Source organism: Cyprinus carpio, chromosome B18 (assembly GCF_018340385.1).
Source record: "Cyprinus carpio isolate SPL01 chromosome B18, ASM1834038v1, whole genome shotgun sequence".
NCBI classification, from domain to species: Eukaryota; Metazoa; Chordata; class Actinopteri; order Cypriniformes; family Cyprinidae; genus Cyprinus; species Cyprinus carpio.
This window is the reverse complement of record NC_056614.1, coordinates 11,439,786-11,465,572: the sequence shown is the minus strand read 5'-3', so window position 1 is coordinate 11,465,572 and position 25,787 is coordinate 11,439,786. Positions and strand designations below refer to the sequence as shown.

At 38.1% G+C, this 25,787-nt stretch overlaps 1 protein-coding gene across 3 annotated transcripts in view; it reads right to left on the bottom strand.

Annotated features, from left to right (window-relative positions):
• The window catches only part of kcnab1a (potassium voltage-gated channel subfamily A regulatory beta subunit 1a), a 144,490-nt gene that overhangs the window by 8,531 nt on the left and 110,172 nt on the right, over positions 1-25,787 (bottom strand). For all 3 annotated transcript variants that reach the window (XM_042743818.1, XM_042743816.1, XM_042743817.1), the window contains 5 exons: positions 19,961-20,040; positions 19,834-19,878; positions 10,561-10,605; positions 9,223-9,266; positions 6,326-6,412 (listed from right to left, as the gene is read on the bottom strand). In XM_042743818.1, coding sequence (XP_042599752.1) covers positions 6,326-6,412; positions 9,223-9,266; positions 10,561-10,605; positions 19,834-19,878; positions 19,961-20,040 — 301 coding nt within the window. The remainder of the gene's footprint in view (positions 1-6,325; positions 6,413-9,222; positions 9,267-10,560; positions 10,606-19,833; positions 19,879-19,960; positions 20,041-25,787) is intronic.

Genomic DNA, 25,787 nt, shown 5'->3' with positions numbered 1-25,787 from the left:
ACTTGTAATTAGTAGAACGTCTAAAGTGGACTATCAAAATAAAGTGTTACCTATACTTTAATTTACTATAAATGCTTGTCACAAAATTCAGCAGTAGACTTTAAACACTTATAAGAAAATAAAAAATTATGAAATTATATATAATAACATAGTCCTGCTTATGTGAAAAAAGCACTCTAAATCTCAGCTAAATGCATTTAAGTTTAAACTATAATAATTTTTAATTTAACTGCAATTAATATGCAATTAATCACTAAATAATTACAAAGTGTCTGAAAACATAAGACCAATATTCAGTTATCATTTAAATATATTCTTTTAAAATATATTATTTTCATAAACATATTTTCTTTTTTTTAATATATTTTTTGGATTATATCATGTACTTCTTTTTCACAAGGACAGACTAGGGCAGAATTGCTACATTCTGTGCATTTAATTTTTCATTTTCTTTCCATTTATGTTGAAAAGCCAGAAAAAGTCAAATAAATTAGGCTATTATTAAAATATAATGAGAAACTACAATAGTTCTGCTGGTCATCAAAGATAAATGTCAGTTTTGATGTAAACTAGCTAAATTGTGTAATTTTCTAAAGTGGTGTGTGATCTGTGCTTCAACAACCTTGTCTCCACTATATCGACACTCATTGAGCTGAAGTTTGAGTGAGATTGATCAATCAAACTTGATTCCCTCCTGCTATGTTCTTACGTTACACACTAAGAAAAGTCCATAAAAATAAGGGTCAGTGTATTGTTTTGATATGAAGGAATTTTAAGTATTGGTGTTTTCCCATATTTTGAAATATACATTGCATTGCATTGTGTTTTAGTGCTAAAGGAAATGTCTAAAAATGTCTGTAAATTTAAAGGTGCTGTAAGTGATTTCTGAGAAACACTATAGAAAGTGGATCAGACCAAACTCCAAGACACACTTCTAGCCAATCCCTAGTAAGGGGTGTGTCCAACAACGATGTGGGAGTTGCCTGTGTTGCATAGCATGTTTGTAAATTTGAGTGTGCCGAGTTACCAAGTTAGGGGTGTGATCCTTTTGGGTAAAGGGTCTGTTTGTTTGGCGATTTCAGATATCAACAGCGTTTCTCAAAAATCGCTTACTGCACCTATAACGGATATCATCCAGGCAGAAAATTTTGCAGTACCTTTTCTGTTTTTCTACTGATTTTTTTCTTACAGTTTATACATGTGCGTGCTATCTCAGACTTCAGGTGGTGACTTAATCTGGTATTGTACAATATAGTTTCATTCACAGTGTGCCTCAGCTTGGGTGGATTAAGTTCAGCATGATGTACTTTTGTGTGGTTTCACATAATTCATTAAGTGCACTCATGAGGAAAAATGAATGATAAAGTACAGTGTAACTTCATATTCCCTTTAGCTTTTACCCTTTATGCTGATGAAATTGTAATCAGGTAAGAAACAAAAAGCGATAAAGCAGGGCCAAGAGAGTCAGGGGACTGCAGAGCCACTGAGGAACTTTAATATGCACTGTACACAGTGAGGAGCGCTAAACTCAGGACACTTTATGCATCAATGCAGCAGAAAAGCACTGCATAGCAATCTGCCTGCCCATGCCTATGAGACAGACAGACAATGAGAGAGAGGCATCCACATCTGTCCAGTGTTTAAAGGTAAAAACCAGAGATGATTAAGGAGTCTAGGCTTGCAATTTTTGCAGCATTTTCAAAATAAAATGTGTGATGATTGATGGTAAAAGGTTAATGCTTTATCACACTTGAAACCAACCTACCACCTTCACTAAAGCCTACCTAAACCTAATAGACAATGTTAGCAAAATCAAACATGAGACCAAAGTGCATTTGTTACAGCAGCCATTCCATTTTAGCTTGCTTCTACAAGTCTTCGAGCTCTTCTGTTGAGTGTTGTGACTTGTTTCACAAGTGCAATGTTGTACCAGGTGAGCTAATGAGCAGGTTTACTTTGTCAGAAAAGGAACCTGATATGATAGTTGAAGTACTTTGAGGTCATAATATAGTATAATGCAAGGAACCACATGAAAATACATTTTTGTCATGGGTGTAGATCACGCAGGGGAGGTGTCCCCCCACTTTTAATATCATGAAAATATGTCCCTGCACTTTTTCAGGCAAGTGAGTTTGCATAGAGGTTTTCAAGAGCTGGTGTGAATAAATATAGATTTAAATTCAAAGAGACAGGATAGCCTGTACATGATCTGTTTTATTCGGACCCAGAATAAGGCGAGATGAACATCACGGAGCGCTAAACACTCAGTGCAGTGTATGTTTCTTTCATACACGAAGCCGGAGGGTGCTCTCGGCAGAAAGTCATACTAGGAAATCCCTAATATGGACAAAAGCGTCTTGCTATCACTATATGAAAACAGTGGTTTTCACAGAAAAACAGAAAAATTTGGAACCATGAAGATATTAAACATACGATTGCAACAATATATGGTTTATTTCCAGGTAATAAATAAAGTATATGAACAATGCAATGCTAATTGATATAGCATTTATAACAGTATATAAACTATTCTGCCTTATTATGTGATAAAAAGTGTTTGTAGTATATAAACAAATCATTATTATTGGTTATTGTCCAACAGTGTATCTGATTTCTTAGCCAATTAAAAGCAAGAAATAAGAGAAAAATTAAAGTTGCCTTATACCGTTAAAATTTTTTTGAACAGTAATATTTTTTATGATTTTAAAGAAATTTCTTCTGTTCCCCAAGCCTGCATTTATTTGATCCAAAGTACAGCAAAATTTTTAAAATATTTTTACTATTTAAAATAATGGATTTCTATTTGAATATATTTTAAAATGAAATTTATTCCTGTGATTTCAAAGCAATTTTTAGCATCATTACTCCAGTCACATGATCCTTCAGAATTTATTCTAATATTCTGATTTGCTGCTCAAAAATAAATAAATAAATAAATAAAATGATAATTATTATTATGATGATGTTGAAAACAGCTAAGTAGTTTTTTTTTCAGGTTTCTTTGATTAATAGAAAGTTCAAAAGAACAACATTTATCTGAAATAGAAATCTTTTTTATTTCAGATAAATGCTGATCTTTGGATCTTTCTATTAATCAGAGAATCCTACAAAAAATTTACTCAACTGCTTTAAATATTGATAATAATGATAATTAAAATATATATATATATAACACTTCTGTCCCCCTCACTTCTGATTTTTGTTGATGGATAATCTGCCCCTGTAATAACAGTTTGTGCAAAAAGGAATAAAACACCTGTGATTATTTAAGCTGGAAAATTATGCATGCCAAGTTAGTACATGAGGTTTGTTTACAAAAACCCCCACAAAGAACTACAAATGTTTAATTTCAAGTTCTACAGCTTCTTACAGTGATATACTAAAACATATTTCAGATGACAGACACCATAAAGTGAATTTTTAGGATTTCTAATCAGGCACTGAATGAGCACTCATTTAAAATTCTTTTAGCCAATGGAATTGATTTAGGTTCCTATAGGCAGACTCAATGAGTGAACTGAACTAGTAGGGTTGCAATAAATTAACTTTCTGTTTGTAACAAATAAAACATTTTTGTTTGGGGAAGATGTAAAAACTGTAATGGGAAGTAAGATTTGACAGGCACTGTGTTAGATTCTCTGAGTCTGAGTGAGAAGTGATGGAGTGAAAGCTGAAACGCTTGTTAAAGTAGAAAGGTCTGGAACAAATGGCTGAGTCAGGGTAACCTTGGCATCCAGCGCAGAGCTTTGAAATATTACTAAGCCCTGAATGCTGCATAACAGAATAGCTCTAAGCGGTACATACACTACCAGAGGGGCATACAGATCCCCCTTAACAAGAGAATATTGATTGAGCTCACAAAAAGAGAGGGACTATGAAAATCTTTCTCTTTCGAAAATGTCCTTTTTGGCTTTACAAGGTACTATGAGATTTTGCATGCAGCAAGCCTGAATGCATAAAATGCTTTACACTTAGAGAGTGTTTCTGATTGGCTAAAAAGTGGCTTTTTTGCCATTTACAGAGTTTAGGGTGGCCACATATACATTATGATTTCTCAGAACACCTATTTCAGTGATATCTGCCAGGTAGTACTGGACATTTTATGCAAGGCATTTTTAAAAAGGGCTAAAAAGAGGCAATACAACTTATATTTACATATTTAAATGCTAGGTTAAGCAGACCTAAGATCATCAGTTGGCGTGAATTCCTTCATGGTTGTCTCCAAAGCCTGAAACTTTGCTCAAGTATAAGAAACTAATGCTTCTAGCTTTGCAGGGACAATGTAATTCATAAGTCGCTGCCTTTTCTCATTGCAGTTGTATGTTGTACTTCAGCACTGCCACTAGAGGTGCTGCAGGGGGGGTTAGTGTAAATCCAAGATTATTCTTTTTCTTTGGTCAGTTTTCTCTTTTAGATCAAATAATGTCATGGAAGTGCAACTGCTTGAAGACAGTCTTGTTGAGCAAGGTAAAATTAATCAACTGCTGTTGCTGCAACAGTAAAGCAAGAATGCAAATCAAGTGCATCCGTTTCTGGCTTTACTATTTGTTATTAATCAAAAGAAAAAACGTTCATGTTTTCCAACTTCCTCTACTTCTATCTGGTCTTCTCTCTTCTCTGCATGTTTTTAAGCATATGTCTGGAGATAATAGGATTGATAAACGAAAGAGAGGAGCTGTTGTTACAACAGCTGGTCATTTCTTTATGAGTACTGAAGGTCAAAGAGGCTGGCTCACTTATCTTTCTTCTCATTTTGCTTTTCTGAGAATAAAACTCTCAATTTAAAAAACGGCATCAGCAGCAGATACTCGTTTTAATTAACTGTCCTCACATTTTCTCCAAATCTGTCTCCACTTATTTTTGTATCCGGTTTATACTGTTCAAGAGATTTTGCTTTCCTGTGGTTTGAACCAAAAGCACATTATTAAACAGTAGATTAGATTTTCACGCTGACTGCACTTTAAGCTTTGGGCAGTACAGAGCTTTAACAGCAGCGTGGGAGCCTGCTGGCTGCATTGTGTACTTTGGGTAGAAGTAAGAAGTCTGGTTATTCAGAATTATCACCGTGATGGCATCCCGGGGACTGCACTTAATCGTAACCCTGTAATCAAGAATGCATCTTTCAGAGGATTTAGACATCAGATGGATGTGCCTGCAGGACACCAACCCTTTTAGTCTGACACACTCGTTCTTTTGTGCATGGCTTTTGATGTACTTTCCAAAGAGTTTCCCAAAGTGCTTTGGTGAAGGTCAAGAAAACTTGTATGAATGACTAAACCTACCAAAGTCTATTTAAGTCTTCAAAATGTACCCCAAACTAATTTCATGCACTATACCATTCAAAAGTTTGGGGTCAGTACAATTTTTTTGTTCAATAATACTTGTATTTAGGAGGAATACATTAAATTGATCAAAGGTGATACTGAAGACACTGAATTAATAATGCTACAAAAGATTTCTATTTCTAAAAGCAGCATAGAATGATTTCTGAAGGGCCACGTAACTGGAGAAATTAACATTCCTTGCCATGACAGGAATACAAATTAAATTTTAAAATATACTTAAAATTGTTACAATATTTCACAATATAACAGTTTTACTGATCAAATAAATGCAGCATTGGTGAGCATTAAAGACCTTGTAAAACATTAAGAAATCTTACCACCCTGGTGAAAAATAAACATACTAAAATGAATTTGAAATACATTTATTTAATGCTAAGTATACTACAAATACATGGACATATTTATGTACTTTATAAAAATATCCTGCAATTGTACTTTTGGTATATTAAACTAAATATTTTAAACTTTAAATATTTTTAGTATATTAAGTCTGCTAAATTGGAACATTAACACATAAATTGTGTGAAAATAGTAGTGCTGAAGTCCAACTAAAGGTATACCGAAGTATATTTGATTGTGCTAAAGTGGAACTACTGCAAGTTTGCATCAGATACACTTTAAATATCTTGCATTTAAAGACCAAAATTATTAAAAAATAATACATTCCTCATCAATAGTAACATTGATCACATTTTAGGCTTAATAATATGAAATGCATATTGTACACAAGTAGCCTAATACTCCTGATAAAGTTGAATTTTATATATATATATATATATATATATATATATATATATATATATATATATATATATATCTGTAGTCTCAAGTGATATGTCAGTAAATATGTTTATATATTTGAACTATACTTAGTATGAAATAAATGTTTTTTTTTTTTTTTTTTTTTTAAATATACTACTTTTTTACTAAGGCAACTCCAACATTTTTAAACTTGCCCTTATTTTAATGACCAAACTTACCCTCCATTGGTGTGTTGCTATCAGGCCGGTTGGCGAAGACCACATCTACATATTCCAGCTGCATCCTCTGCAAGGAGCCCTTAAGACCTGAAAGACAGTATGTATATTGTGAGTCAGTCTGGGTGTTTGTTTGTCTTCCCTTTCAAAAAAGAAATCTGTTAGTGTTTATCCTCCAATGTAGCATTATTAAGTATACAAGAGGGAAAGGTTAGTGCTAATAAAAAAGTTGCATGCTCTGACAGACCACAGTTTGTTGAGGACTCTTCATATCATGAAGAATTTCAAGCCCTCATAACATCAGGACAAACTTTCCCCACTTAATCAAGCTCCGCAGACGAGGGACACCCAGCTGTGTGAGTCTGGTGGACTCTGTAATAATCAAGTACGTCCTGCACAGGGCCCCAGGGCTCATTTGTGTCTCTGTCTTTAATTCGGCAGAGTGCTGGATTGATCGTCAAGCACAATGAAGAGTGTTTGGGACTGGATTCCCTCATGTGTCCACTGGTTCATTCTGACAGGGTCAGCATCTTGAGGTCAGATGAGGCTTTACAGTCAAGAAATGATGGTGGTTGTCAGCAGTTTGAGACACAGTGAGCCAAAGATAGATATGTGATTGGTCAATTATATAGTGCAAAGTAACACAACAATGTCAACATAACTGACAACATCCCATCTTTCCCGTGATACTTCAGTGTAGAATAATTCTGTTTATTTCAACACAACTAAACTATTGCTCTATGCCCTCTTTCTCTAAATGTGCATGTATGACTAGTTAGATCAATTTAAGAAAAAGAAATCTATAGTACATTATCATTCAAAAGATTGGGGTCTGTTGGGTTTTTGAAGGTGTTTTTTTTTTTAAGAAAACGTGTACAAATCTTAATCATTATCATTAAAAAGGTGTTAAATATATTTTTCAAGGTAGAAGTGTTTCATTTTTTTTTAGCCTACTTAATATCAAAATTTTATTTTATTTAAGAAATTATACATACTTATCTTCATCACAGAAGAAGTCAGTATATGTATGGACTGCATTTTTAGTGTATTTTTGAATTAAACTGTCATCCTCTGACATACTGTAAGTTCACATAGCTGTCATTTAATTTCACAGGGCAACACACACAATATTAAACAATATCTATATATACTGAGAGACAGACTGTGTGTCTAAACCTACATTATGTGTTAAAAATGTGTCTCAAATTCCCAGTCTATCCTTATCTGCACGGATATGTGTGTCTGCTTTGCAGCCTGACCAGACCAATGACTGAATCTAATCCAGTGATGTAAAGATAATACGGCTGGCTTGTTCACAGACATGCTCCAAATGCAGGGAGCTGCAGGTGGGCGAGAGCTCTGGGATGTATCCTGAGCTCTATGTTTGTAAAATAAGTGTCTGGCCCAAAACTTGCTGGCATGGAAGAAAATAAGGGCTAGTGTGGAACGGCAGACACAACCAATCATTCATCCTCCCTGTAACCTTGAATATCTAGGCCAGGGATGGGAATTATTTCTGTACTTTCACACCAAATGTAACTCTGACCGTACTGATAGCATCTACTGTACGCATTAGAACATAACTAGTTTTTCAAGCAAGCAGTTCACCCACAAATAAAAGGTTCTCATTATAAGGGATAGTTCATCCAAAAATGAAAATTCTGTCATTAATTTCTCACACTCTTGTCGTTCCAAACCTGTAAGACCTTTGTTCATCTTCGGAACACAAATTAAGATATTTTTGATGCATTCCGAGAGCTCTCTCATCACTGAGAGAGCATCACTGAATTCAATGATGAACTGCCTTTAACTGAAAATTGAGTGTTTAATATTGTCCTTTTGCAATATTGACACACTATTTTCCTATTTAATACTGTAAAACTGCTAATACACAATCTGCATTGTTAAAATAGCTATATAAATAAAGGTGAGACAGACAGTAAGGATCCTAACACGATCAAGATCCAGAAAAGTAGTAAGGACATTGTTAAAATAATCCATGTGACATCAGTGGTTCAACAGTAATTTTACAAAGCTACGAGAATACTTTTTGTGCGCAAAGAAAACAAAAACAATGACTTTATTCAACAATTTCTTTCCTCTGCGTCACCCTAGTGCCATTTTGGAGAGTATCACATATGTAAACAACATATGCAACGTATGTATGTAGATACGTTGTTTCTGTTCAGATCAAAGCATAAACAATGTTAACAACGTCTCCACGCACATACGTTGCATACGTTGTTTACATATTTTGGATACTCTCCAAAATGGCGCCAGGGTGACGCGGAGGAGATGAATTATTGAATAAAGTCATTCTTTTTGTTCTACCTTTCAAAGTCTCGATTGTGTTGGGATCCTTGCTGTCTATGGGAGAGTCAGAGCGCTCTCGGAATCCATCAAACAGAACTTAATTTGGGTTTCGAAAATGAATGAAGGTCTTATAGGTACGGAACAACATGAGGGTGAGTAATTAATCACAGAATTTTCATTTTTGGGTGAACAATCCCTTTAATTTTCATTATTCTTTTAAAAGTTTCTTTCTTCATCTTAGGTTGAACCATTGTTTTGATGTAAGCACGGCATGCTGAAATGTAACATTACAATTCAAGGTGCCTGTTGGAGTCAGATGAAATTCAATCAGGGGAAAATTATGCACATGATGTTCATTTTTGGCTTGATTCTGTGCATTGTGTGTTCAGTTACTGATGTCGTTAGGCAAGTCATTTCCATCTACATTGTCTTTAGTCCTTCTAACTGTTAGTTCTGCCTGCCAGAGCAACACTAACCCACCCAATCAATGCCCACCGAGGAGACAAACACGTCACACACATACAGACACACACACAAGCTGTGATCACAGAGTGAGAGTATTTAAAAAGCGAATGTGTGCACTTCACCTTCAATAATGTGTTTCCTAGAAAGGCCTCGTTCTGTCTCGGCTCTGTGGTGAAAAAGAGACACACAAAGAGACAGATGTACGTCAGAAAGCTAAATTTCAGACAGAGCTAAGTTCAGTCTAGCATATGAGACATGCCCTCCTTCTGCCAGAGTTTCTTGCTCATCTTTTTTCTTTTTCAAACTGGCCCTTTTGCATGTTCATTTTTTAACTTCAAATAAAATCCTGGCATATTTAAATTCTGATTAGTATTCATGAGAGAGGATTTGTGGGGAAGTGGGACAGGCCTTTTCTTTAGTCTTATCAAGCTTCGCAGCTGCACTTTTGCTCACTTACTTCCAGAATTCTTACTCATACAGAAAACGTGTGCTCAGCACTTGACCTAAACGGAGGTTTGTATTTATGAAATGTGTGAATTCACAGATGTCTGGATTAAATGTGCTGCCCTTTAGAATGTGCAGCAGTGTGAGAGTTATAAAATTAAAGTTGTCATGTGTAGCAAATTAGCTCAAAAGGGAAATGTATATAAATAATTACAATTAATTATGATTAATTACAATTATTTATATCAGCTGCCGGTAGTAACTGTAGCAGAATTAAATTGCCATCAAATAATCTGTTCATCCAGCGAACATTCAGTGTAAGTTCATATCAACTCTAAATAAGGATATTTTTTGCACTTTTGGAGGGAAAGTTTATGACTCTTTGTCTTAGAGCATGGTATTTTGCATATGTAATTTGATTGGGTGTTAATGCAAAAAGTACTAAAAATTCTTAGAAGACTAATATGTTGCATGAGTATCAACATATAATACAAACTCTCATTTAGATCATTAGAAGATGAATTCAAAAAGACCTGATATAGGTGAGGTTATATTAACTAGTGATCTATCATAACACTTGCCTAAAACATGTACAATACAAAAGACAATATACAAGAAAATTAATGGTATACACAATGACCTGAGGATATGTGTGTTCATTCACAGAAAGGTTTTTCTATGAATTAATTAGAGAAAAGGCCATTTTTATGGGCATAATGTGTCTTTCCTAAGGGGAAATGGAGTGAGAGTTGCTCTGCCCACATTCCTTTGAGCAAAAAACTAGAGTTATCAAATGATTTGTCTTTGGTTGCCATGGAACCAGAGGCCTGTTCTGCCTTTTTGAGGTGCGTTTCGGGGGAAGGGTCCACAGACCCTCAAAGTTGACTTGTTGCTGGAGTGAGGGCGTGTTAGGGATTATTTGTTAAATATAACAAATAGTTATGTGTCTGATTGGTCCAAACGCTACACATGACATGACGTGACATCCACAATGAGCTAAATAAAAGTTTACTCACTTTCCTCCCCAGTAGAGTTTTGTGGTAATAACCAGACTGGATCGCCTTGAAAAAAGATCGGAGGAGAAAGCAAAAAGTGCGTTAAAATTAGCACATATTCCATATTAACTATAAATCAAGGAAAAAGTTGATTAAAGTGCAGTTATAATCAAACATCAGTTTATTTATTTAATTTTATTTTTTTATTTTTATTTTTTTTGGTGTAGTCAAGCTACAGCAAACACCAGTTTTCACAAAAATATTAGGCAGCACAACTGTTTTCAACATTGATCATAATGGAAAATGTTTCTTGATCACCAAATCGGCATATAAGAATAATTTTTGAAGGATCACGGCACTGAGAACTGGAGTAATGGCTGCTGAAAATTCAGCTTTGCAATTACAGGGTTTCTGCAGGATTTTTGAGCTCAGATTTAAGACTTTTTAGGACCTTTATTAAGACCTGCACAAATAAAATTAATACCATATCTATAGGGCAATGTCTATGTACATATTAAACTGTAAAATGACTGCAAAAAACATGATTTACAGTTTAGATACAAGTTTTCACAAAAACAAAAAGCTTTACAAAATGATACATTTCAACTTTTAAACCATTTTTAAGAAAATGGGTGAGTCAAAAGTATTAATAATTATATTAAATGTAAACAATTATTATCAATAAATTATATAAATTAAATAACATAAATACATTTTACTGTTTAGATTTTTATAATGCATTATTTTCATATCGATCCACCAGTTTACATTTACAGCTCTGTGTGTGTTTGCAAAATATGGGTTGATTTTCAAATTGGTCTGAACAAAAACTACAGGCTTACTGAAAATGCACATTCATTCTCTGCCAGCAGGTGACACTTTTTTTCGGAACAGCAGAAATATAACTGTTTCCCCGGTAACGGTAGTACACAAAGTAGTGCAGCACCAGACTGTGCAGCTCTCATGTTTATTTAATGAAATGTTTTTTAAGTTTAATCGTCACATTAAGCTATATCGCAATTCTGGTCTTTCCATCCCCAAAAATGTAAGTCCTCTTGAAATCATAATTAACACTTTCTTCTACAATTTAAGACTTTTTATGGCGTTAAACTTGATACAACTAAGACTTTTTAAGGAGCTGCAGGAATCCTGAATTACCTGTAGAGGAATAAATTGCATTATAAAATATAATTAAATAGAAGTTCTAACAATATTTCTGCAAAGTTTTTACTGTATTTTTGATCAAATAAACGTATTAATAAACTATTCAAGAATCCTACTTTTAATCTTTCATGCTATATTAATTTCATTTGTCTGCAGAATAAAAACAGTGCTGATGTACCATATGCTCCAGTGCAGTTTTGGTGTTACCCCTAATTAAATCTAACAGGAAGCAGTAACACCACTGACATTAAAATTAGTGATAATGGTTTCATTTTATCAGTGTAATTTTTTTCCCAGTTCATCATGCAAATTTATAACAAATCAGTTTGCAGCTTTTATTACTTTATTAGTGCCAATATATATATATATATATATATATATATATATATATATATATATATATATATATATATATATATATTACCAACCCCAACGGTAGTGAATATGACATTTTTATGCAAATATACAAAGGTCAAATTTTAAATAGACAAAGTCAGACAGATATCGAATGGCTTCTATCTATGTTGGCCATTTAATCACTTGTTCATTGGTCTATTGACTTCACCAAACAGGAAGCAGACTGTTGAGGCAGAACTGCAGAGATAGTGATGCTATTGCTCAGTGATGATACATGTGTAACCTTCGCCTGCAGCTGTTTTGGCAGTAATCTGCAGGTCTCTCAGAGTAGCTCTCATCTGCATTGTAAATGGGTGTAAATGAGCTTTCACTAGTGTGAACTCTTGCTGTGTCCTACATTCTCGACTCACAAAAACTGAGAGCTGCCCTCTAAATTTTGGCCTTACAAAATAATTATGATTTTAAATGAGAAAGCTTGGGCTGTGAAACTGAACAGATATATTAGGCCAGATGTCATATTATAAGTGAATTCAATGGCTTTGTGTTTCACACCCATTTGTCACTGTGTAGCAACTGAGCAGCTGGTGTAAAAACACATGAACTTACCATCATCTCCATAGAGGGAATGAGTTGGTGAAAAAGATGATGAAAGGACAGAGAATGAAAAAAAAAGCTGGCGGGGAGAAACTGGGTTATGGGGGAAATGGAGAATGGGACAGGAATTAGAATATTGGAGAGAGAGATAGAAAGAATGAACTGGGAAGATAAAAAAGATTGAGTAGGAAAGTAAACTGATGAAAGAAGAAGAGAGGGCAAAATAGTCCCTCAGTGTACAGTCTCTGCTCTGTTCATTAGAACTGTGGATCTCAGGGGTCACTTCACCTTTAATGAATATCCATCAAACATTTACAGAAGAGATCCTTACAGACGAGCCCTGAATTTTGATTGGGGTTCATGGGATATTCATGTATGTTCTCTGCAGTGGGATGAACCAATCTGTCAGCATAACAGCATGATCTGCAATACAGATCTAGGATCTGAGAAGATTGTAAAGCTTATAAAGGTGGTCAGATTAAATTAGTTTGGGGACAGAGTGTATCTGAACTCTTCAACTCAATCTGATGAGATCAAAGAGAAAGCGAGAGGGAGAGAAAAAGAGAGAGAAATAGTCCATGGCGTTCTGTGGAATAGTATTCTACCATAATTCTTGTGCGTTTTTTATACATAGAAATAGTACATCTCTGTTCAGATAAAAGATACATGCTACATGTACACTATCACTGAAAAGTTTTTGGGTCGGTTAAATGTTTAAAATGTTTTTGAAAGAAGTTTCTTATGCACACCAAGGCTGCATCAAAAAATACAACAAAAATAGTATATTGTGAAATATCACTGCAATTTAAAAGAACTGTTTTCTATTTTAATATATTTTAGGTTTATTTTAAGGTGTCCTTGTTACAGTGTAATTATACATTTAAGTGCTGAGTCATATTTCAGTTTTTTTCTCGATTGCTAAAACACTATAAGCAGGCTTTTGAACTAATTTTTTTTTTTAAAAAGCACACCCATTTGCCTAAACTATAAACACTACTCCCCTGCTTTGACACATGAGTCAGATTTGGTGAACTGTTACTGCAAAACTCTCAGTGTTTACACCATGTGGTCATTAAGAAAGCACTAGCATTCAATATTGTTCACTCAAGTAAGCACTGTCATGATCACAAGTGAGAGTGCCCGTCATGGCCACCAGAGGGCACTCCAAACTGGACTTCACATATCCATTGAACTCCATTTCCCATTCACCCTGCACCTGCCACTCTTCCTACAACCACATACACACACAGTGACTATTGCACTACATTTCCCACAAGCCCCATCCTTGGACTCTGATTACTCTCCAGCTGCAGCTCATTGGATTTTAGTATTTAAGCTGCTAGCTTTCTTGTGTTCAGGGCGAGGTCTTGTTGTACTACGGTTACACTTCTGAGCATTTTCTATTGTCTGTCTGTTGCTTATTTTGTCTGTTCCCTGGTTTACGATTACTGCTGCATGCCTTCTGGACTATATTGCTTGTTTCTTGGACTGTGATTCTCAGCTTGATACCCTGACATTCTGCCTGTGTACCGATTATGATTCTGCCTGTTCTTCCCTGTTGTGTTTGCTGTCATTGACCCCTGCCTGTACGACCACGATGTTTCTTATTAAATACTTGCAAGTGGATCTAACGTCTTGTGATTACCCCAGCGTAACAGAAGACCTCGCCACGAATGGATCCAGCGGCTTATCCAATGAACATTGGTCAGGTATGAACACAGCAAGTCTGTTACTAGCACTGAATCAGGGCACACGGACTATCGATCGTTACATTGGGGAATAATTTGGCTTTAGCCAATGGCTCAGAACTACCGGACTGTCTATTAATAGACTTTTTCTGCAATGGCCTTAATCAACCTTTAAAGTCTAAAGTAATTCATGAGGGTCCTCGTTCATCATTCTGCAACTTCTTGGATTATGTTCTGTGGACTGCTGGCTCTTCATTCACTGTGGGTGTCGCGGAGGAGGAACGCGACATCGCACTCACTCATGTTATGGCAGCCGCACTAGAGCACGAGCACAGAATGGCGGCAACAGCTGAGCCTGATTGCAAGATGGCCGCCAGCCCGGCGCCACTGCACGAGATGGCCGCCAGCCCGGCGCCACTGCACGAGATGGCCGCCAGCCCGGCGCCACTGCACGAGATGGCCGCCAGCCCGGCGCCACAGCACGAGATGGCCGCCAGCCCAGCGCCACAGCACGAGAGGGCCGCCAGCCCAGCGCCACAGCACGAGATGGCCGCCAGCCCAGCGCCACAGCATGAGATGGCCGACTCAATGCCTGAGTCTCCGGACAAGGTACCACCGACTCGCCGTCATAGAGGGCGGAGGAGGAGACAGGCATCGACCGTTCCTCAAGGCCCGGAGGCCGTTCCCGAGCAGCCCGCTGCCGTCCCGGAGGCCATTCCCGAGCAGCCCGCTGCCGTCCCGGAGGCCGTTCCCGAGCAGCCCTCCCCCATCCCGGAGGCTGTTCCCGAGCAGCCCGATGCCGTGCCGGAGGTCGAGGCGGTGCCCGATGCCGTTCCGGAGGTCGAGGCGGTGCCCGATGCCGTTCCGGAGGTCGAGGCGGTGCCCGATGCCGTTCCGGAGGTCGAGGCGGTGCCCGGAGCCGAGGCGCTTCGCGTCTCCACAGGCCATCCAGAGCACCTTCGCGTCCCCGCTGACCGTCCCGAGTCAGGTCAGGTCCCCGTGGATCTTCGTGAACAAGGTCAGGCCACCGTGGATCTTCATGAGCAGAGTCAAGTCACCCTTGATCTTCATGAGCAGAGTCAAGTCACCCTTGATCTTCATGAGCAGAGTCAAGTCACCCTTGATCTTCATGAGCAGAGTCAAGTCACCCTTGATCTTCATGAGCAGAGTCAAGTCACCCTTGATCTTCATGAGCAGAGTCAAGTCACCCTTGATCTTCATGAGCAGAGTCAAGTCACCCTTGATCTTCATGAGCAGAGTCAAGTCACCCTTGATCTTCATGAGCAGAGTCAAGTCACCCTTGATCTTCATGAGCAGAGTCAAGTCACCCTTGATCTTCATGAGCAGAGTCAAGTCACCCTGGATCTTCATGAGCAGAGTCAAGTCACCCTGGATCTTCATGAGCAGAGTCAAGTCACCCTGGATCTTCATGTGCAGAGTCAAGCCACCAATAACCTCCATGAGTCAAGTAAATCCACAGTTAAACTTAATGAGTCAAATCAAGTCACCATTGATCTTCATGAACAAAGTCAAGTCACAGTTGATCTTCTAGACCTTCATCACAGTCCTACAGATCTTCCAGAGCTTCGCCCTGTCTCCATCCTGGTTCCTGAGTCCGCACCGCCAGTATGTCCGGACAAGATGGCTGCCGCACCGCCCGTGTCTACGGACAAGATGGCTGTCGCACCGCCCGTGTCTACGGACAAGATGGCTGTCACACCGCCCGTGTCTACGGACAAGATGGCTGCCACACCGCCCGTGTCTACGGACAAGATGGCTAACCTGCCTGAGCCCTCAGCCGAGATGGCTGCCACGCCTGAGCCCTCAGCCGAGATGGCTGCCACGCCTGAGCCCTCAGCCGAGATGGCTGCCACGCCTGAGCCCTCAGCCGAGATGGCTGCCACACCTGAGCCCTCATCCAAAATGGCTGCCACGCCTGAACTCGCAGAGACTGCAGCGCTGGTCATCATGGCCACAGCCATTTTGTATATGTGGGCTATGCACACACATCGGCTCCAGTTCCTGAGACTGTTCCAGTCCATGAATCCGCCCCAGAGCCGGTTCCAGCCCTTAAATCCACTTCTGAGTCTACTCCAGTCCTTGAGTGTGTTCCATTCATTAAAACCATTCTAGAGCCTACTCCAGTCTTCAAATCCACTTCAAACAATAAATCTACTTCAGTGACAGCTCCTATCCTTGAATCAGCTTCAGAGCCCGCTTCTGCCCAGAAATCCAGTCTTATGGCCTATAAACTATCTGTCTGCCCTGAAATGACCACAGAGGTCGTCCCTGAGTTCCCTGTCTGCCTTGATATGACCACGGAGGTCATTCCTGAGTTTTCTGTCTGCCTTGATATGACCACGGAGGTCATTCCTGAGTTTTCTGTCACGGCAATGGAGGCCGTTTGGGAACTCTCGAACTGCCTCATCACGGCCACGGAGGCCACCATTAACCTGTTTATGTTCTCTGTTTCAGTCCTACCTGACCAGACTTGCTCTCCTGTGCCATCGACTCCACTGTGGTGGTCCTCTGCCCCGCCCTGGTGGGCCTCTGTCCCGTCTGCTCGGCTGTGGTGGTCCTCTGCTCCGCCCTGGAGGGCTTCTGTCCCATCTGCTAGACTGTGGTGGTCCTCTGCTCCACCCTGGTGGGATTCTGTCACGTCTGCTCGGCTGTGGGGGTCCTCTGCTCCGCCCTGGAGGGCTTCTGTCCCATCTGCTAGACTGTGGTGGGTCCTCTGCTCCACCCTGGTGGGATTCTGTCTCGTCTGCTCGGCTGTGGGGGTCCTCCTCTGCGCCGCCCCGGTGGGCTCCAGTTCCGCCTGCGCCACCCCCCGGTGGGCTCCAGTTCCACCTGCTCCACCCTGGATTCCTGCTCTGTCGGCACTGCCACTTCCACGTGGACCTGGCCCTCCATCCCTCCCCCTGTTCCACCTCCGCTCCACCTCCCACCTGAACTTTGGACTGTTTTTAGTTAGGAGCGTCTGGAAGCCACTCCTTAAGGGGGGGGCTATGTCATGATCACAAAGTGAGAGTGCCCGTCATGGCCACCAGAGGGCACTCCAAACTGGACTTCACATATCCATTGAACTCCATTTCCCATTCACCCTGCACCTGCCACTCTTCCTACAACCACATACACACACAGTGACTATTGCACTACATTTCCCACAAGCCCCATCCTTGGACTCTGATTACTCTCCAGCTGCAGCTCATTGGATTTTAGTATTTAAGCTGCTAGCTTTCTTGTGTTCAGGGCGAGGTCTTGTTGTACTACGGTTACACTTCTGAGCATTCTCTATTGTCTGTCTGTTGCTTCTTTTGTCTGTTCCCTGGTTTACGATTACTGCTGCATGCCTTCTGGACTATATTGCTTGTTTCTTGGACTGTGATTCTCAGCTTGATACCCTGACATTCTGCCTGTGTACCGATTATGATTCTGCCTGTTCTTCCCCTGTTGTGTTTGCTGTCATTGACCCCTGCCTGTACGACCACGATGTTTCTTATTAAAAGCTTGCAAGTGGATCTAACGTCTTGTGATTACCCCAGCGTAACAAGCACAGTTTGAGTGCAATAAGCAGACGAAAACCCAAGTGGAAAGGAGTCAAAATATATGACACACCAATCAAAACCTTCGATGGATAGATCCAAGGGAAAAAAATCAGATCATTCAGGTTTGTAACAATGGATCCAGAGAGATGTGAAGAAAGAAGTCGAGGACAACAGAGAGGAAGAGGAGAAGAAGGAGTAGGGAGTGGAGGAAGAAATGAAGGAAGAGCAAGATTATGAGGTGGAAAACCACAAGCACTGGTTTGTGTAGTATTGTTTTGAATTTATCTCATCAGTGTGTAAAACTTTCAGTGTGTATGTCATGTCTGAGAGCAAAGTTTGGTTTTTCAGCAAGATTGTTTTGAGTGGAGAGCTTCATTTTGACCTGAATATAGGAAATTCAGGGAACTGAGTTAAAAGTTTTGTATTTCCCAAAAAAGAGGCATAATTTCAAGAAATGTGCTGAAGCACATTTTTTAATCACATTAAACTGTAATTAACAACAGGTACTTATTACATAGTTAGGATTATGGTTTGGCTTAGGGTTACTTGCATGTAATTATGTATAATTTATTGTTATAACAGTAAGTACATGTAACTTGTGTAACAAGGACACCTTAAAATAAAGTGTTACCATATTTTATTAAAGGGGAATTTCATATTTATTATATTTACATTTATTCCTGTGATGGACAAGCTGAATTTTGGCAGCCATTATTTCAGACTTCAGAATCATGTGGTCCTATAAAATCAAGCTAATATTTGGATGCTCAAGAAATGCTGCATTTTTCTATTAGGCTATTTATCAATGCTGAAACCAGTTGTGCTGCTTAATATTTGATACATTAACACATTATATATTTTATGCAATATTCTTTGAACAATAGCCAGTTCAAAAGAACATCATTTATTTGAAGGATTTAAAAAAAAAGAAGAAAAAAAGAAACATTAAAACTGCTTTACTTTAACCTGACAATAAAAGTATTAAATCTTAAACTGACCCAAAACTTTTGAACCTTAGTGTATACTAACTGTACATTTCAGTATGTTACCATTACTTAAAAAATCTCACAAACTTATTGCCACAGAAAAAAACTAGTTAATGTTGCTCAATATATTTAAGCTTATTCAGTAGCCAGTTTATGAAAACTTAAATATATACTAAGTAACCTTAACAAGCTTTTTCCGAGGCAATAAGTTTGCAAGATTTTTAAAGTGTTAACAAATTCAAAGTATGTTTCCCATTATTGCAGAGGAGGTGATTTAACTGGAAATAATATAATTATTATATATTATTATGTATTTTATAATACTTATTTTATTTTCCCTAACTAACTACTTGATAGAATTGTCAAGAGTTAATACACTTTTTCCCAGATGATAAATAATTAATGTACTTAGGAATTATTGTGAACATAAGTTGCATGTTGTACATTGATGCCCCTCAAATCATAGTTACGACTGGAAAAAATCTGCATATATTTTCCAATACAATTTTAAAAATAGCAGGTTAACAAGTACTCTGTTTTCAACTTTTCATTTCTAACTCTTTCCCTCACTACATAGCTAATGTGGAAACTGCTGTGAATCTCGCAGTGAATAATAAATCTCCCTTCATGTGACAAATCAGCTGAGTAATTTTTCATAGTTTTCATAGTCAGCAAAAGTGCTGTCATTCCAGAAGTCATGGTGATCACAGTGGGTCTTATATGTTGCTATGGCAACAGCCATTACCAGGATGCACTCGTCTGGTGGCACTGATTAAGTGATACAAACTGACCAAGATCCTAGTGATCAAAGTCCTCATGACACGTAACCCATGTAAGAGCCAGCAGGTACACAACAACTACAAAGGGATTTTTTTTCACTCATTACATGTTTGTACCTCCTTTATCTTGTATTACACTTGCACAGGTGTGCTTGCCACATATACAACTCAACCATACCTCCAGCCCTTCTTTTTGATGATGTTTCCCAGTATGACTTCAGCTCTATAACAGACAGAGATGTTAATAAAGACTCATGGAGTAAAGTGAATTATGGGTAATCTTGCTGATGCTGAGTCATACTCACTTTCCAGAAGCATACACCTCTGCTGTGTCAAAAAGGTTTACCCCGCTCTCATACGCTATAGTCATCAGCTGCTCCGCCACCTGGAAGACATGCACACACATATAAAAATAGAGATAGAAGGCTCAACCTATATGAGCCATCACAGTAAATGTATAGTGATTTTATTGCCATTTATTTTTTTTACTCCAAATTTCTCAGCTTTTATAAATAATGAAGGAAGCAAGGGTGGTGCAATATATGTGTGTGTGTGTCTGTACAGCTCTGAATTTAAATGAAATGAAAATTAAGAGACCACACCAATTTTTTCTTATAGTTTTTAACTGCTTACACACAAAATGTTTACTTTTCACACAATTTCTGAAACCTGTCACTCAAACACCAGCACCAAATCTGCAAAACCACAAACTCATTCTCACAATTCTCGATGTAACACACAAAAATCTAGCAGGAAGTATCTTGATTTACTTTTTCAAACACAACCAATCAAAATAGCACACTAATTCATCAGTGCCTCACAGTGCCACACCAACCAATCAAGGCTTTAGAACAGGCCGATAAATACACATCTACACAACTGTACATGGAATACTGTATTCACAACCCAGCCTGGTCTCATGTTTATACATAGGTATTAATACGTAACATTACAAGCACAAAACGTACATTTTTGTACATTTCTATTGATGCTAAAACATACAATTTAGATGTATTTCAATGTTTAAAACATGCAAATTTGATACATATTTTATGCTATAAAAGTAAAATGTATCTTTTATATCAGTAAGATATTCATATCAATGCATTTTTATCATTATATCAATAAGAAATTTAGATTTTTAGACCCTTTAACCTACCCCCAAACCTAAACCTACCCATTTTATAGCGACTATGTATTTTTTTAAAATCATTTTTTCAGTAAGCGATTTAGATTTTTAGACCCCTTAACCCTTGCTCCAAACCTTAACCTACCCATTTTATAGCGAATATAAAAGGATATAAAATGCAATTGAATATGCAGGAAAATAGCCATTTAAATAACAATATAGCATTAAAAATATTTTTGATAGTCGCTAATCCAACTCCTACCTCTAAACCTAAACATAACTGTTTCTGTACAGTATAAGAAAAACATGACAGACAGATAAATGCAATTACAATCATAAATTTATTGTAAAAATGTTAAAAGCAGTACCAAAAGTAATCCAAATGACGATGTGTTGCAGCCGCAGCCGCACATGCGTGCTCTTCAAAAACGGCGCTTTTAGAGGACGCGCAAAAATACATAGATTAAAATGCTGTAAAGGACCTCAAAGTATGACGATTGCATGCATTTATATGCTTTTATTTTGACATTTCCTGTTTAGCTGAAACTGGCTTTTATTTTTAAAGAACGGTATGCACGAGGGGGATCTAACACCTAGCACCTAGCAACAAATTTAGCTACTTTTAAAAAGTTTTTGGCAAGTTTTTGCTGCATAACCATTAAACAAAACAGTGTTTTTACGTAGAATACACAACGAGATCACTCAAATCTCAGTGAAAGATATTTTTTAAATGTTATTTGTTCATAAAAATAATATAAACATAAAATATTTTAATTTGTGAAAGTAACATTCCACATTGTATTTTGTGTTTTAAGGTTACAGCGTTACAACTTAATGGATAGCATCCTGGCAAAAAATGACTAGTACCTTTTCAGGGTTACTACATATTTTTTTTCTTACAGTGTTCCTAACTGAACAACAATTATATATACAAGCTTATAACATGCTGTATCATAAATGTGCATTTATTATTGACCAATTGGGACTAGCAACCTAATGCAAATTTGATGTTTGATATTGAACAAAAAAAAAAGTTGAACTAAAAAAGTTGTAATTTTGATAAAAATATGTACCTATTTTATCATTTGAGTCACTTTACAAAAGTTGCCAAAAACTTTTTAAAAGTAGCTAAATTTGTTGCTAGGTGCTTTAAAAAAAAAAAAAAAAAAAAAAAAAAAAGTTGCTAGGGAAGTCTGAAAAGTTGCTCAATCTAGCAACAAAATTGCTAAGTTGGCAACACTGGTTATGCAATGACGTCATCACTCAATGACATGACAATGTAATTTTGCAACTTTTAGCAACAAATCGATCTGCCGATCTACCTGCAACTTCCTCTGAAGATTAGTTGGCAACACTAGGTTAAAGAGCTAAGGAATATAGCAAAAGTTGAAAGTGGCAACAAGGTATGCTGTGTATTACAATGAAGAGGATGTGTTTTGTTAAACTTTGGTACATACTATTATAATGTTAATGAAAATGGTTAATGTTTGAGTTAGGGTGGCACGTTGTTTTGTTCATTCTGTGTTCAGCTCTTACGTTGGTTTATGACCTGCAAGGAAACTCATTAAAAAGTCACTAAACCATCAGTTCTGGCTGACTTCTTTCAACTGGATGCTACAAACGCATTTATATTTAGATAGAATGGAATATAATATATACTGCATGTTAACTTGCTTATTGTGCAAAAGACCATATTTATTTAACCCCATATCCAATCTGTGACGATGCATGCGAGAGCCAATGAGCGTTCGATTCTCCTGCCATAAAATCTGTCATTTGAAGAGGCAACATTTGAATTTGTAAAGAGCATATCAGTCAACTTGGGCTTTGGTGTATACGTTCAATGGACTAGCGCTGCTCGGGATGGAGATAAAGATCGCTGAATAAAGGCTTGGATTTGGGACTTCCAGGCTAACATAGCCTGAACCGTGGCAGATTGAATAACAACAGTTGTTGTAGCCTATTGGACATGTCAAGCCAGCTTTTTTACAAACAAGAATTTTAGCTTAGCAATAGAATATAAAAACTACTAGAACAAAAGTTGCTAGGCAACAGTGACATGCATCTTCGACCTTGGGAAAAATTTGCAAAAGCAGAAATATACACCACCAGTAATGAGAATAGTCAATTGACTGCTTTGGCCATTCAAGGTAGAAATACTCAGAACTCTTGTGTGTTTTGTAATTTTAATAAAATAACAATTTTATAATAAAATATACACACATTTAGGAAAAGTCAGGGTATAATAGTTATATGGGTTTTATTTCAACAAAGATTTTACATTTTAAAATTTAAAAATGGTCAAAATGACTGCCTTGGTAGTTCTCTGTTAATGAAGCACTGATTAGGTGATCAACTCAACCAAATTTAAAAGTATACCAAAGTATAAAACCAAAGTATAAAAACCACTGCTGTAGTCATCACTAGTACAAGCTATATGCAATAGGACGAGTTGGCAAAATCAGTGCTAGAAATTCCTCAAAAGTTATTGGAATCACATAATAACTATTAACCATGGCAAAAGAGTTGAAAAGAAAAGTTTTGAGTGAGGAAAAGAAGGGTTCAATTCTAGCTTTGCTGGTAGAGGCACACAGTGAGCGTCAGGTTGCTTCCATCCTTAAAAATTTCAAAGACGGCGGTTCATAAGAACAAGGTCAAGCTGCAAACATTGGGCACAACAAAGCTACAGACCGGCAAAGGGCAGACATGTCTCTCCACTGACCAGGATGACCACCAAGTCATTTGAATGTCACTCAACAACTGTAGGATGACATCAAGTGACCTATAAAAAGAATGGCAAATGGCAGCTGGGGTGAAGTGCTCGGCGAGGAAGGTTTGAAACAGGCTACTAGAGGCAGGGAAAAGCTAGAAAAAAGCCCTTCATCAGTGTGAAGCAAAGAAGAGCCTGGCTGAGGTTTGCAAAAGACCATAAGGATTGGACCGTAGAGGACTAGAGTATGGTCCTCTTCTCTGATAAGTAAAATTTTCAGCTTTGCCCCACATCTGGTCATCTAATGGTTAGATGGAGAGGCCTACAAACCACAGTATCTCGCAGACACTGTGCAGTATGTTGGAGGATTGATGATGATCTGGGGGTGCTTCAGCAAGAAGTGTCTGGCACATTTGGCTTTGTGAAGGGTGCATGAAACAAGCAATGTACAAGGTCATCCTCAAAGAAAACTTGCTTCCTTCTGCTCTGACAACAGGGGCGATTTAATTTTAGCAGTGCTCAGCCCCCAGCGAGGGTATAATATATATATATATATTACACACACACACACACACACACACACACACACATGTACATCTGTTTACTGTACACACACAAGATTTTACTCTTTGCATTTCTAGTACAAACCTCTTTCCTTAGCTCTAGTATGCAAACCTCTTTGCCACATGCACTGGAAAACGTATTACACTTAAAGTTACATTTTCAAATGAAAATGGCAACATGATGGTTTTATAAAGTATGCATTCATATGTGCTTCATTTTCACTAATATTTTGTGCTACATATGTGCTTCAAACGATTGATATTTTGTAAACTGTATTTATGACAAAGAACAAAACTGCACAGATGCAGATATTATAACAATCTATCATTAAACACACTCCATAAAAGTTGCACTATTTTGAACTGTGTTCAAGGTGCACGTGCATTGTTTGGATGCCCCCTTTCTATTGGCTGACCGGGGAAACGTCACAGAGTGCAGCGGCAAAAGTTGAACTATTTTGAACTTAGACCGCGGCGTGCGCAAGCCCACCGCTGATGCACTCTGCTGAGCATGAGCTTTGGTCGGAGCAGCAACTAACCGCCCTTGCGTGGCACAAGCCATTGAAATTAATGGGTTTAATAGCACAGTGCTTTCCGCGTCTTGTGTGAAAGGGCCTTTAGGCGATCACAAATTTGTGTACAGTTCATGGAGCTAATTGCAAAATTTTAGGGGGGGCTGAGTAGTCAGGGGCTAGGGGAGATTGGCCAGCCCAATCTCCAGACCTGAACCTCATTAAAAACCTCTGTAATGTGATGAAGAGGAAGATGGTCACAAGCCATCAAGCAAAGCTGGGGTGCTTGAATTTTTGCTGCCTGGAGCAGCATAAAGTCACCCAACAGCAATGGGAAAGACTGATGGAGATCATGCTCAGATGCATAAAAGCTGTGATAAAAATCAGCGTTATTCATCCAAATATTGATTTTTGACCTCTTCCTAAGTTAAAACATTAGTTTCAGAGATGATGTTGTATTTTTTTGATCATGAACTGTTCCAAGCCTTCGCCATACTTTTTTCTTCCCGTCATTCTGATACAGGTTGATCTTAAAGGGTTACTCCACTGCAAAATTATAATTTTGTCATTAATCACTTACCCCAATGTCGTTCCAAACCTGTAAAAGCTTTGTTCGTCTTCGGAACACAATTTAAGATATTTTGGATGAAAATTGGGAGGCTTGAGACTGTCCTATAGACTGCCAAGTAAGTAATACTGTCAAGGTCCAGGAAAGAATGAAAAGCATCGTCAGAATAGTCCATCTGCCATCAGTGATTCAACCGTAATGTTATGAAGCATCGATAATACTTTTTGTACACAAAGAAAACAAAAATAACAACTTTATTCAACATTCCTCTCCTCTGTGTCTCTCCAAATCAGCGTAGCGGCATTTTGGCAATTCTGAGCTGTATGCAGGCGGTATACGTTCTTCTGTGTTAGCCGCGCTGCGCCGATGCGCTGTTGATTTTGAAACCAAAGAGTAAATACATGTAAAAACGTATCCTTGTGGTGCGGCTGATACAGAAGAGCGTACGCCGCCTGTGTCCTTCTCAGAATTGCCAAAATGGCGCTACACTGATTTGGAGAGACACCAAGATGTACCAAAACTGATTTGGCCACTCCTAATGTTCCTGCTATTTCTCTGATGGATTTGTTTTGTTTTTGAAGCCTTACAATTGTCTGTTTCACCTGCATGGAGAGCTCTTTTGACTGCATGATTTGGGTTCAGAGCAACAG